The sequence below is a fragment of the Castor canadensis genome, chromosome 8 (assembly GCF_047511655.1).
Source record: "Castor canadensis chromosome 8, mCasCan1.hap1v2, whole genome shotgun sequence".
In the NCBI taxonomy this organism is placed as follows: domain Eukaryota; kingdom Metazoa; phylum Chordata; class Mammalia; order Rodentia; family Castoridae; genus Castor; species Castor canadensis.
In genome coordinates this window covers 141,000,375-141,014,989 of record NC_133393.1, presented here as the reverse complement: position 1 = coordinate 141,014,989, position 14,615 = coordinate 141,000,375, and the positions used below count along the sequence as shown (strand labels likewise).

Below are 14,615 nucleotides of genomic sequence, written 5' to 3'. Positions count from 1 at the left end.
GACTAGCTAGCCATGGACAAGGGGCCATTTCAGTGTCATTCCAAGGGCATCAAATGAAGGCTAGTGAGGTTCTTGTCCAGCTTTGCTTTTCACTGACACAATGTCCCAGATGGGACAGGGCCAGAGTATGACAAAGTTATATCCAGTCATCTGCTAAAAAGGAAGTTTGCTACCGACTTAAGATGACTAAATCCTGTGGTCTGGACATATCTCAACCAAAGGAATGCAAAGCAAGGCAAGAATGACACCAGGAATGAGTGGGAGCCAGGTGGCGAAATCCAGTGGGTGAGGGGACGTATGAGAAACCATATCTGGCATGGCTGAAACATGAGATAGACTTTCTCATCCAGTATTTTCAAACCCTGAGACAATGCGATTTAACAGATTAGAATACAAACAACTTTGTGATTTCTTCTTTGGAAAAACATCAGTGAGTTATTTTCTGCAACCAGGCTAAAGGATGTCTGCTATTGCATATTGTTTGTGTCCCCAAGGTTCATGAGCTGGAAGTTTGTCTCCCAGTGTGGTGATACTAAGAAGGTGGGACCTTTTAGAAGTGGGACTAGTGGAAGGTGGTTAGGTTCTTGGGGGCATGCCCTTGGAAGGAGTCATATAGTTCTTGAGGGATAATGGTTAGTTCCCATGAGAGCCTATGGTTATGAGTGAGCCTGGTCCCCAAGTCACCTGTGTTTCCTGTCTCACCGTATTATCCCTTCTGCATGTGGCTGGTTCCTTGTCTGTTTCTCTGCCATGTGGTGGTGCAGCCCAGGGAACCTTCACTAGGACACCAGTGCTGTGCTATTTGGCCCTTCCAGTTACCACTCATGAGCCAAATAAACTTCTTTATTAAGTACCCATCTCAGGTATTTTGTTGCAGCAAAAGAAAACAGATGAAGGTGCCCAGCTTTGGAGCTCAAAGAAGCTATCTGAGGCATCAGAAAGGAGCTGACTCACTGGGGCTTGAAGTGTGGGTCTGCTGCTTCCTAGTGGTAGGACTGTGGGGTAGTCACTTAAGAGTTGTGTCATTGAGTGCCCAAAGCATGGGCTTTCAAGGCCTATCAGCCTAAATTTGAATACTGGCTCTACCACACATTTAACCCCTGGTGTGTATGTGTGGGGGGGTGTCTCCACTGCCTTATTATTTTATTTTTTGCTGGTAGTGGGGGTTGAACTTGGGACCTTGCACTTGTGAGGCAAGTGGTCTACCACTTGAACCGTTCTGCTAGCCCTCTTTTGTGTTGATTATTTTTGAGACAGGGTCTCATTATATTCCCTGGGCTGGCCTGGACTACAGTCCTCTTATTTGTGCTTCCCTGTGTAGCTGAGATGACAGGTGTGTACCCCCCTGCAAGCTATTGGTTGAGATGGAGTCTCGTAAACTTTTTGCCAGGGCTGGCCTTGAACCACAATCTTCCCAGTCTCTGCCTCCCAAGTAGCTAGGATTGGAGGCTTGAGCCACTGTGCCAGCTTCCCTGGACTTACATTTTACATGAGTGGAAGGACTACGTCAGTGCAGTGGCTGCCTAATGCATCCCTCTACAAAGACTCCACAGAAAAAAGTAGAATGAAGAAAAGCTCCCATTCATCCAACAAACAAGGATGATCTGGGTGTCTGGTGGTCTCTACCATGGCTAAGTCGGCCAACGGAGTCCACATCTCCATCCTTTGATGCACGTGAGCAGGGCCCCCCACATGCTGATGGCCCGACCCACCCTTACGGTCTTTTATTAATGAGCCACACACAAACCATGCACAAAGAAGCTTCTTTTTTCCTTCAATTTAATTGAAGTTACTTAGAAAAATAATCAGGCTTGAATGGCTTTTCCTGGAGGAAGGTTCATGAACACTTCACACTTTTGTTGGCAATGTGGAATTCAGCTTTCTTAAACAGTATAGTAAGATACAGGGGGATTTTCTACAACAGGCTCTCTACTGCATACAAATATGTAAAAAAAATCACATTCCACAAAGATGTTAAATTAGCTGTCCATATGCCACATGGAGCATGCTCGTAAGAAGATACGGGCAGCCCCTTCTGTACCGAATGAAATGCGCCTGTTAATGGTCCAGCTGGTTCTAGAAGGTTCTGTTGCCTGGTAATAGGGTCCATTAAGGGGCAAAGGCTGGGGTGATGCTGGTGGTAGGAACTTGGGGGAGCAATGTGGTCAGTCCTGCTGACAAAGAGGTGGGAGAGGACAGAAGTCGCCAGGGTGCTCAAGTTGAGCAGTTTAGGGGGTATGTGTGTGTGCGTGTGTGTAGGGTGGAACTGGGTGGAGGAAGCAAAGGGCTGATTGGGAAAGCAAGCAGAATCCCTCTGCCTTTTGCCAGATTAGAATAGAGACTTCTGCAATCCTGCTCAGCCCTGGTCCAGACCCCTCCAGCTAAGTATGCTAAGGGGCTCACATACTTTGTTCTGGAGTTTTCCAGGGGCATGGATTAGACCCTGTGCTCCCTGCCTCTGCTCCCAGGAGGAAGAGTCTCATTCAAGTTTCTCGTACCCACTGCTCTCTTGTGGACAGGCCCATCTGAGGAAGCGCCCGTCTGAGACAGGCTGGGTCCACAGGCCACCCTTCGTCCCAGACCAGCTGGGGAGGGTGGGCAGGGGGTCCAGAGAAGCTACAGGAAGGAGTCCTGTGGCTGATATCTAGACTTTACCAGCGGGATGGGGAGCAGAAGCAGGAATGTCCTGTACCTTGACTGTACCTGGTTCTAGAGACAGCAGCACCTTCGGAAGTGGCTTGGAGCTGAGATACCTGCCAGTGCCTTCTCCAGCTAAGCATGCAGGAGAATGTGTTTGCAAACGTTTTTCTTAAAAAACACTGCCTTCTCGTTTTCCAGGCACACTTCATCATAGATTTCTTTTGTCAAGGACAGAATACGTTCTACATTCTGCAAAAATGGTTGAATCAACTTTTAAAAAATCTTATGTCATTACAGAATAAAATGCAAACACAAACAGAACATGAGGAGAAAGACTCCCTCATTTCAGAAACAGGTAACTGCCTCATCCCCTGAAGGACACTCTTTCTCACTTAAGAGAGAGAAGTCAACGAGAGGCCGCTTGCACACAGCACACAGTAAGTCTGCGCCATGGCTGGAAGTCAGACACAGAATGCAAAACACAGAATTCGGCATGAATTTCCATTTCAAAACCAGAAAAGCACACAATGAACAGTTCCAAGCTGTGGAAATGGAGAAGGGCTCACTGTGAGATGATGGGCTCCCACGGAGCAACCTTTAAGGCCGGGGAGCGGGACCATTCTGTGGCCCATGCACCACCCCTTCCCTCCAGCTATGACCCCCGAGACTTCCCTTCACCACTCCATTGGGGATGGAATCGCTGTCCATAGTAGGATCGGGATTAGAACCATTGCACTTAAGTAAAAGTTTAATTCATTTCACTAAGTGCCTCTGCTGCTATAAACCAGATGGAGACTGTGGTACAACTTTGGTTTTGCCTGTTCATTTTTTTTTGATGCGGGGGAGGGGGCGCTGGGGAGACAGTTCTGACCCTTGCAGACCTCACAAGTGCTAAATGAGCCTAGCCAATTCACCTGTGGGACACTAGCTCCGTGAGATGGTCTGCAGAACCAAGGGTCCTGCTCATTGAAGTCCAGGACACACTGCTATCCCAATAATGCACACGTTCAAGGCTCTGAGAAGTACTGCAGAAAGGAAACAGAATTTTGTTTTGCAAGGATACGTGATCACAAAGCCCTTCACTTGTCCCGAGAACCCCCATGCCGGGGGGCATCTCTGAGCAATGCTACGCAGCCTGTTTCCTTAGCAGAAGCTGATTTTTGAGGACAGCGCCCCCAGACACTCAGTTCCAGGTCCTGTCACTCTAACTCCGTCACATTGCGTAAATCTCTGTCCATCAATGGCACGGAGGCTGTGACCGTCACAAAGAGGAGAGAGCTGGGAAGAAGGCACCCACGTTTTATAAAGAGCTTCAGCCTGCCTCTGTGGCACACATCTCACGCGCAGTAAATAAAACCATTTCCTCCTTGATATTTTGCTCCTCACCGAGGTTACTGTGAGCCTTACAAGAAGATTTTAATAGTTTTCTGTGAATAAATTACTCATTCTTTCATTCGTTCAGAATTTTCTCACCCTTCATTACATGAGTCAGACACAAAACAGAAAGCAACACTCGCACCCTACCCCCATTATTAGACTATTATTATTAATATATACAGTATCTGCTACCAACTCATTCCCTGGCTGTAAGACGATGTGGCTCAAACTTCAGACGTGTCAGAAATGGCTGGAAATGAGACGTGGTTTGGATGTGAATTAGCAAGGAACTGGAAGTGGCTCCGGAGGACAGGCTGTAAGGCTGGCGGTCACAAGAGGCTGTCCTCATTGCTCGTGCAAGGCAGCCACGAAGGTGCCTGTGGTGTCAACCTCTGGAGGGTGTGGGAGGGTGTGCACGTGCGTATGTGTACAGAATAGCCCACTCTTGACCTTCATGAAGGGCAAACACCAGACCCCAAATGTATGCATTTCACTCTTTCATGTGACATTCAGAAGACACGTCTGGGGATGTGGCTGTTGGACGGAGATGACAGTAGGAGGCACTTGACAAACAAACTTTTCCCTTCCTGCATCCAAGACAGACATCACAAATCAATCACAGCACTTCCTCACTGTACCTGGAGAACCAGTTCTGGGGCCTTAAGGCAGCCACTAAGCAATAAGCTGCAGCAGGCACACAGTAAGAAGTATTTTTGCCTTTTCTTGTATTGGCAATGACCTTGGATCATTCACCAAGGGGCCTGATCCAAGTGCGTGGTTTTCAAATTTGGGCCATAGAAAGAAAGCCAACTTGTAGAGGTCATGGGCCTTCTAGGATTGCTCACGAATACCCAAAGATCATGTGAAAACTAGAAAGGTCAGGGCTCGTCCACTGTCCTGCAGGACGCTATGTCCATCTAAAGCTTCTTGAGGGCCAAGACTACTGGGTTTTCTCAATGCCTATCTGCACTTGGGCCTGGAGTATAACAGCTGCTCAATAAATACTTGTGACTAAAAGCAACAGCCACCTGGCCTTCACCACAACTGGCCCTGCCAGTTAAAATTTTCCATAAAAAAAGCCTATCCTATTAAACTGCTAATTCTGGTGAAAAACCTGCTACAATCCTTCGGTTACGAAAGAAAAAAAAAATCACATTTCTTTAGTGCAAGGGAATTTTGGGTTGAAACTGGTTTGGAACTAGTCCCTTGTGAAGATGCCTCTTTCCCCTGACACCCCCTCTCTTTGCAGTGTTGGGAATTGAACTCAGGGCTTCATGCTAGGTTAGCATTCTGCCACTTCAGTCAAGTCCCCAGTCCTTTGCCTTTCAGTTTGTTTTTCGAGTAGGGTCTCACACTAACTTTGCCTAGGCTGGCCTTGATCATCCTGCCTTTGCCTCCCAAGTAGGTGGGATTACAGGTATATACCATCATGCCCAGCCCTGAAGATTCCTCTTCCTAAGGGCAATAGTAACCTATTTTTTTGTAGCAGAATTTCCTGAATGGTGGCATCTGTATACGTCACAAGGGTTGTCACTGTACAGCTCCATGAGAGGTGACTCAGGAGAACATCACGTCCCCAAATGAGCTGTAGCAAGCAAAGCACAAACTATAGATTTCTTCTGAAAAAGACATGGGCACTCTGCTGCCACAATGAGAAATCTGTAACAGAGACCATGTTTAAATAACTATAAATAATATTAATTAGAACGTATGGAATGCACAGTTCTTGGAATTCACCAGAACACAAGGAAATCTTTGAGACAGTGTTGTAGCATTCACTTGTCAAAACAAGGACGACCCATCCTATTCCCCTGCAAAGACAGCTGTCCTTCCCGACAAAAAGAGTTTTAAATAATCCTCACCGTGCTGCTCGCAGCGTCTTCCCCGAAGAAATATTAATTTACAAAATAACCCAATATCCATAGACTTCTTTTGACAAATAAAAATCTTAAATTAAAAAGCACGACTCTCTCCCTCTTCCCCCTCCCCACCCCCTCCCCTTTATTCCAATTTCAGGTAGCTTGGCACTGAGTAATTGAACATTAAAAAGTCGAGTTTGTAGACTTCGTACAGCTGCGTTTGGTGCTCCGAGCTGATGTTCTGGAAGAACTCCGTGGTCATTTCATCGGTAGTTCTCGTAGACTTGGCGTAGGTGGGGAACTTCAGGTAGCTGCTCACGCCGGCCAACTGCAGGACATAATTGGAGTCCTCTTCCAGAGTCTCGTACTTGCCCACGAGGTCATAACGGATGTGGCACGGGTGGCAGAGCGAGTAGACGGTTTGCCAGTGCTCGTTGAAGGGCTCCTCCCGCTGGGTGTGAGGGTCGATGAGATAGGCCACGAACTCCTCGAACTTGACGTCGTCGCCCTTGCGCAGGGCCTCCTGGGTGGCATTCTTGCGCTGACGCTTGATGATCTTGGTGCCATAGCGCTTGTGGAAGGAGGTGTTGTACTTCTGGGTGAACTTGTTGCGGTAGGCAGACACCAGGCGCTCGAAGGGCTCGCGGACAAACAGGAACTTCATGTAGCTTTTCAAGCGGTGGTTGATCTCTGGGATGCTGTACTGGTTCAAGGTCTTCAGGTTGGTGGACACGTGGGCCTCGTTGGCTGGGATCTCCATGGGGTCACTGTACTTGCCCCGGCCGGTCAGGACCATCATGAGACGCTTCCAGTTGGTGCAAGCCACCTTGGGCACGTAGCAGTAGATGAGCTCGTGGTCCTCGTCCACCACCAAGTGCTTCAGGTCATTGGGGGTCAGCACCCGTCGCTTTCGGCTGGTGGCGCTGTTGGCTCTGCACGTGTCTGTCACCTGGTCCCGCCTCATCTGGTGCAGGACCGCGGTGTTTGAGAGCTCCAGCTGCAGAGGGGACACAAGAGGGAATGAGAACTCAGTGTTTGCCTAGACATTGCCATGTGGCCATAGTGGATCGTGGATCCGTTTGAACCTGTATCTGGGTCTCACAAGGACCAGGCGTGCTGCTTCACCGGAGGGCACAACCTGGACAGCTGGGAGCCTTGCAGGTGCCAGGGCAGCCCAAGGGAACTGCCTGGGGAGATGTGTGGACTCCTAGTGCTAACAGCCAAGGTCTCCCATCTGAACAGTCCTCTTCCTCCTCCTGGTACAGGAAAGCAGAGGCCTCTCTGCCACCATCCTGGTCTCTAACATCCAGCTACTCAGAGGTCATTATGGAATATGACACCCTATGGTTGGCTTAGTGACATTCTGTCATTTACCTCTCCAGCATGTGCAGTGTGGCCCTTCTCTTATAACTGTTAATTATGATTAAAGTTATACAGAAGCCAGGAGTGCCAGTGCCAGAGCCATACAAAGGCTTTTCTAGGGCTGCAGGTGACATGATGTTCTGGTTTCCTCCCTGCCCCAAGGACAGAGACCCTATTCAAACACTCATCTTTCAACATCCATAGTTCCGCACCAGCTGCTTTTCCAGCCTTGTTCCTGTTCCTCCTCCTTCAGAACAGAAGGGTGCTCCCAAGAAACCAACCAGCCATGTTTCCCTTTCCTTTTTCCCAGGCATTCTTTGGGGCTAGGCCCAGCTGGGGTTATCCCCTTTCCAACTCTGTGGCTACAAACCTGACAGTCCTTCAAGGCCTGCCACACTCCTGCCACATGGCGGGAGAACTATTTCCTCCTCCAAGCACGTGCAGCATGGAGCATCCTCATGGCATGACCCCCAGTCTATTTGATGCTCACTTTCTCAGCTGCCTCACAAAGCCCCAGGGCCGCTGCCTCCTCAGGCAGAATTAGGGTGGCCTGGAGTCCTGAAAATGCAGAATAGTCAGTGAAATCCCCCCAGCCACCTGGACACCAAGTCTCTTGGCCACCAGGATGATAATGATGGTGATGATAGAGGTGGTGATCAAGGCAGCCACAAGCAGCACGACTAAGGAGCCATCCTGGATGAGGCCTGTTCATGGATGCCTTAAATGAATAGGTCCCATCTTCCCTGGGGACTGACCCCTCTGGATATCTCACACCCAGGGGAAGGAAGCAAACCACAGCCGAAGGCTGGCACTAGAAGTCTTGGAGGGCAACTTGGTGATTCTCTCAGCAAGCTGGTGGAATCCTGAGGAACTTGCTAGTCCCCTCCGGATGTGCACCTGCTTTGCAATTTGACCTCAGGCAGTCGAGTCTATTTCTCCAGCCCCTTGAATGTGGACTGGCTGTGCCCAGCTCCCACTAGTGGAAGGTAGAGAAAGGGTTGGCAAGTTGAAGAGTCTCTTAGGAAGCGCCAGGGTCCCTGCTCTTTCCTCCCATGGAACGCTGCCCTGAGACAGCCATGCTGAGGAAGCCCCGTCCAGCCTCTTGGAGGACAAGGAGGACTGAGACACTCCCACCGATGGCCCACACCAACTGTTGGTCACCCTGTGATGGCCGTTGTGCAAATGGTCCCAGGTGGAACCGGCCCAGTTGCTAGGATTGGAGCCGACAATACATCTTTGCAGTTTTAAATCACTAAGTACTACATGGTTTGTGCTTCATAGAACAGAGAGAAGGGTAGCTGAGAGGTGACGCTGACGCTGCCAGCCAGGGAACAGAAGAGCAAGGTGCCATGTATAGGTCGAGTGTCTCTAACCTGAATATCTGAAATCCAAAATCTGGATTTGATTCATTTGTTTAGTTTTTGTAGTGCTGGGGATTGAACCCAGGGCCTCACACTCGCTAAGCAAGCACTTGAGCTATGCACAGACATCATGCCACACGTGGAAAATTCCACACCTGACCTAATGTGACAGGTCACGATCGAAGTTTTGGGAATGAGAAGTCTGTTTAAAATTACCTGTAGGTTGTGGGTATGAGGTGCGCATGAAAGACAAATGAATTGTGTGTTTAGATTTGGATCTGCCCCTAAGATATCTCACAGTGGATACACAGCTATTCCAAAATCCAAAAATGTCTGAAATCAGAAACACTTGTGTTCCCGAGCATTTCGGATAAGGGATACCCAGCCTGGGTATATTATGTTTCCACTTGGCAAAACCAGTTGGCCTGGAAGTTTCCAAATTGAGAATAACTGGCAAATTGTTGACCTTTACTTATTCACAGGTCAAGTACCACCAGTCAATGAGCTCATCCTCACCGTAAGGGCAGAGCACTAATCTCGTCTGCATTCTGAGATCCGGTTTCAGAATCACGGCCCAAATGTGGGCCCTGGGTCTCTGTCTTTGCTCCTTGTCTGAGCTAGGGAATAGCCCATGTGGGAAGACCTCCACTCAACTGTTCTTCCTCTGCTTCCTCCCCCAGGTCTGGCAGCCTGGTCTACAGAAAGATGGCTAGATCAGTGGATTCTGGGGGCTTGGCCACATTTCATTTGTCCAGAATGTTCTTCCTCAGTGCTTGGGAAGATTAGATTGTGCCACAAATGCCCAATGTGCTGTGGCCCCAAGCATCCACTCAATACAACACCCTAGCGACATTCTTCTTCAGCTCTTCAAGTGTGAGTGGCACCATGATCATGCCAAGAAATGCAGAAGGCAAGCTGCAGAATTTTCTAGTTCATGCACAATAGCTACCAGGATGCTAACAAAACCTAACATCGATTGTTAGTGCTCGTTATATGGCAGGTGTGGGTCACAGTGCCTTTTATTATTTAATGATATCGACAGCCCGGGGCAAAGTATTATTATAATCTGTCTTACCTTTTTTTTTGTGGTACTGGGAATTGAATTTATGGCCTCATGCTTGCTAGGCAAGAGCTCTACCACTTCAGCTATGCCTCTAGTCCTTTTGCTTTTAGTTTGTCTTTCAGATAGGGTTTCACTAACTTTTCCCTGACTGTCCTCAAACCAATATCCTCCTACCTACCCTTCCTGTGTAGCTGGGATTACAGCATGTACCACATTGCCTGGCCCCAATCTGTTTTATTAACTGAGGCTTTGTCAGATTTACCAACCCATGAATATGGAGAATGATTGTCAGAGCACTTCCTTGCTTATTTTCTCACCCCATAAGTGGCTCCCAACATCTGTAAGGCTGTGCTGGTCTCAGCAATCCCCTGTGTCCTGAGGAAAGAGGGAGGGAATGACTAAATGGCCATCCAGGGGAAGTTCTTCTGCAGGAGGTGGAGGTGAGACCGAAGCAGAGCCAGGAGCCCAGCTCTCCAGGCATGAGTGACACCATGAATGTGCCAAGAAATGCTTTTTGCACCACGCTGGCATAGATGTTCTTCCTATCCTATAGCACACAAAGTGGAGGGTTTGCCTTTCCACAGCCTGACCTCCGGTGTGTGCAAAAGAGAGGGCCAGCCGCATAGATGCTCAGGAAGTATTTGTGGAGAGAATGAAGTTGCTCACAATCTCTACAAGGAAACTTGGCAGTAAGCAGAAAAGTCCCTCCCTGTGCAGTTAAGGGGACTCCTAGTTGCTCATAGAGACTAGAAAAGTTCTTTAATAGGGCCATACTGGGATGTACAGTGTCCCCCCAAATCCATGTCCACACAGAACCTCAGCATGTGATCTTCTCTGGAAAGAGCAGTTTTGTAGATGGACTTAGCTCAGATGAGGTTATACTGGGTTAGGATAGGCCCTAATCCGATGAATGGTGTCGCTGTCAAGACAGAAAGCAGAGCCTTGTAGATGTAAGGCCCTGGGTTCGATCCCCAGCACTGTAAAACACACCTAATAAAAAAGCCCAGAAAGCAGAGATACAGACACACACAGGGAGAGAGAATGCCATGGGTGGACAGAGCTGGCGAGTGCCATGAGTGGTCACAGAGTATGACAAGAAAGGATCTGTTCTGGGCCTTTAGAGAGAACGTGGCTTTGCCAACACTGTGATGCTTCTAGAACTGTGAGGGAATTGATTCTGTGGTTTTAAGGCACCTGTCTGTTTTGTTGTGGCAACCTCAGGAAATGAATCCAGAAGTCCACATTATCTCAAGAGCTGACTATCTGAGCAAGCTGACCCAGAAACCAGATTGCGTAAGTGAAGGCTTCGTTTGTGATGGAGCAATCTGATCCAGGAAAACCCAGGAAAGGGTAGGAGGGCTCCAGTAAGTAGAAAAAGCATGATGTTGAAATCAGAAGAGCTGGACTTAATCTTAACCTTCTGAGCCTCAGTTTCTACATTTGCAAAATGGGGACAGTACCATCTGCCCCAGATGGGTGGCAACAAAATCAAACATGTTCCAGGGTTTAATCAATCAGATCAAGATTTGGACGAGAGAGGAAGTGGTTAATATGTACACAGCCTTTTAAGAAAGAAGAAGAAAATAAAGCAGGGAGGGAGGCCAGGAATCTCCAAGGCAAATTTCACCAGCTCTGTAATTTTGCTGCGGGTCAGCCCTAGGTCACAGAATTCAATTAATCTTTAGTTGGAGAAGGGAAGCTCTGACCTTGGCAGTTCCTGACTTCTTTGCAGATGGACTGATCACCTTAGGAGGGCCATGGCAGTGCCATTCAAAAAAGAAGAAAAATGGAAGGGTGAGGAGGAAAAAGGGCTGTGGGTTTAGTCACTTCGATGGCTAAGGACAATTCTGATGACATGAGTCTCTACAGCGAGTTAGGGACAGGGGGATGGGCCTCCTTTCCACTTTCCTCCAGCTCCTTCCAGTTAGAGACCATTTTCGGGCCATCCGAACCTCCAGGGAGGCAGCATGTCAGCTTAGTGCATTCGGGTCCACAAAGGCAGGCAACATGGAAACCATGCCGTGGTGTCATTTTCTGTACAATCACAGAAGCAGAAAATAACTCAGTGGGGTTTTGAGACATGGTTTCTCTCTCTCCATTTCTCTCCGCTCATCCACAGCAGAGTAGGAGCCCATGGCACACCTGCTCAGTGAGTCAGGACTAGGTTATGAGTAGGCCTGACTACTAAAAGACTATCATCAAAACAAAAACATAAAATTAATGAAATTCTTATACAGAACTTCAGACCCAGAGGAATTCTATCTGTGGATTCTTCGAAGGCTGGTTTAAGAAACCTGGGTTTAGGGAGGTCCTGGGGAGGCCAGAGGGAGGATAGGAAGGTTTTGCCCTAATGCCAAGATGGAGCAGGAAGAGATTTCTTGAGCAGCCTGGGCTTGTCTAGATTCTCCAAGTCAGAGGACAATGGCACGTTGATTAGGAGCTGTGTGCAGTGGCTCATGCCTGTAATCCTAGCTACTCAGGAGGTAGAGACCTAAAGAATCATGGTTCAAAGCCAACCTGGGCAAATAGTTCAGGAGACCCTATCTTGAAAAAATCCATCACAAAAAAAGAATGGCTGCTGGAGTGGCTCAAGGGGTAGGCCCTGAGTTCAAACCACAGTACTGCAAATAAATAAAAAGAAAGAAGAAAATTGTGATTAGGAGACAGCAATTACTAAGTTAAAAAACTGCAAACCTGGTCAAGTTAATTCCACATTCCTGTGTCTATGGGATGACACTCACATCCCCAACCAGGGCTCAGGGCAGCTTTAGCGGCTGTCATAACTCTTAGCAAATGACATGTTCCCTGCACATAGTTCAGGAACTATCTGAGGGCTTACAGCTTTGAGGACATCAGGAGACAAGGAAGTAAAGATGCAGTCATGAGAAACAATTGGTTCCCTCATCATTGACAGACAACACTGGTCATTTCCAATCAACGTTCATCAGTTTTACAAAGCAGAATCTGTAGATCTGATGATGATCTGAGGTGTGAGATGAACTGTTTCCTCACTGCTTTCCCCTCCCCTCTTCTTTTTTCTCTTTTTCAAAAAAGCCTGAAGAAACCATAACAAATGACATATGTATTACTATAAAGTTGAAAGAAGAAAAAACAAATATGACAGTTAGATTAAGAATCTTAGTTGGTTGTGAGCTTCTGAGCAGCAGCTGCAAAAGGGAAAATGTGCTTGAATCTCTTTGCTCTAATCAGAAAGGAAAAACATTCCAACTGTTTCGGGCAGACACACATCCAAGATCTCAGAGAGGTCAGACAAGGAGGGGACTCCTGCTTCCATTTGCTCACCTTGGAGTGTTGGAGCTGACTGAATTCTAATGCGCAATCCATCTCCACCTAATGTCTACAGAAGAAACCCTTAGCAAGTATGGAACTTTGATGTACATCTCTGCGTTCCCGAACCACTGAGCCTTCCCTGGAGATCAGAGTCATGAAAAGGACATTTGTGCTTAGCTAACCGATCCTTATTTCCCAACCTGTGTCACTCTCTCCTGGGCTGGTGGCCCCAAGTATCGAGGAAACCTTATGCCAATGGTTCTCAAACTTTAGCGTGGCTGGAAGTCACCCAGTACGTCTGTTACAACGCTTTTCTGGGTTCTATCCCCAGAGCTGATGACACGGTGGGTCAGGGGCAGGCCTGAGAATCTGCATTGTTTGCGAGTTCCCAAGAGTGTCATTCTGCTAGGGCCACCATCACAAAACACCAGGGCCAGGGCTCAAACAACAGGCACGTGTTGTCTCCCAGTTCTGGAGGCCGAAGTCAAGACCAAGGTGCTGGCAGGGCTGGAGTCCAGAGGCCTCTCTCCACGGCCTGCCTGCCTTGCTGCCCCTCTACATGGACCCCCAGTGCCTCCTTATAAGGACCAGAGCCTCTTTATTTTACTCGGTGGCCTCTGGAAAGCCGCTGTCTCCAATCCCAGTCACAGCGTAAGGTATGGGGCTGAGAATCACAGCCTTACACTATGTGGAAATGACTATACTCTCACCTCGCTCCCCAATTCACAACGATTTGTAATGACAGGCATGGAACCCAGCTTTAGCATCTGCTGCGGAGGCTCTGGATCCAGCCTCAGCCCCACCTCCAGCCTCCAGTCCCTTTCATCTCTTCAGAGTATAAATTAGGTCCATGGCGAGCTGGTTCCAGGGAATCTTAGGTACTGGGCTCTGGGCTGTGTCTTGCACAATGTCTATTTTTAATTTGGACATTTTTAAAAGGCAGCTATAATTAGTGTAAGTACCAAATTTAGGGATTGTTTGAAAAAGTCTTTAAAATTTTACTACCTTTTATCTTTAGAGGAAGAAGGGCTTGGTTGCCCTTAAATTAAAGCATCTTCTTTGAAGTTTGCTGTCTCCCTCGGAGGCAAGGCCCAGATGGAAGGAGAAGCAGCCACCCATTGCACTGCCCGGGTGGGAGAGACATAGGGACAGGAAAACTCAGAGAAAGAGGGAAATCTGGAAGCTTCTAGTGGCTGGGATGTCCAAATCTGCCTTTAACAACTCTTAGCTTGGGCCCAGCCTCTCTTTCCCTCCCCGACCCTGGTTGAAAATCTGATATCAACCCCCTTCCAGCATTTCTGTTGCACGGCTGTCACCTTGATCAGAATTGGATGAGGGGAGGAGAAGCTGACGATCTAATTGGCTCTGATTTTACAGCATCTCTTTCTGGTGTTACAATTGCTCAACTCTCATGAAAAGGGCTCATTGTAAATAGTTCCTGAAGAAACCACCACCATAGTAACACAGAGACTCACGCTGCTACCCACTGCCGTTCACTGAGCACTTACTGTGTGCCAGGCACTGTTATTTCTCACACTCTGAAATAGGGAGGTAACATGAGCACTTCCAGCTTGTGAAACTGAGGCACATGGGGATTAAGTACCTTGCTCAAAGTCAGGTTGCTAGGAACGGGGGCTAGGATTCAGATCCAGGCACACTATA

General features: G+C 48.1%; 1 protein-coding gene across 4 annotated transcripts in view; it reads right to left on the bottom strand.

Annotated features, from left to right (window-relative positions):
- Positions 1-1,762: 1,762 nt before the first annotated feature.
- Positions 1,763-14,615, bottom strand: part of Chst11 (carbohydrate sulfotransferase 11) — a 245,341-nt gene continuing 232,488 nt past the window's right edge. For all 4 annotated transcript variants that reach the window (XM_074084271.1, XM_020152411.2, XM_020152417.2 and 1 more), the window contains exon 3: positions 1,763-6,873. In XM_074084271.1, coding sequence (XP_073940372.1) covers positions 6,019-6,873 — 855 coding nt within the window. In that variant the 3' untranslated portion in view covers positions 1,763-6,018. The remainder of the gene's footprint in view (positions 6,874-14,615) is intronic.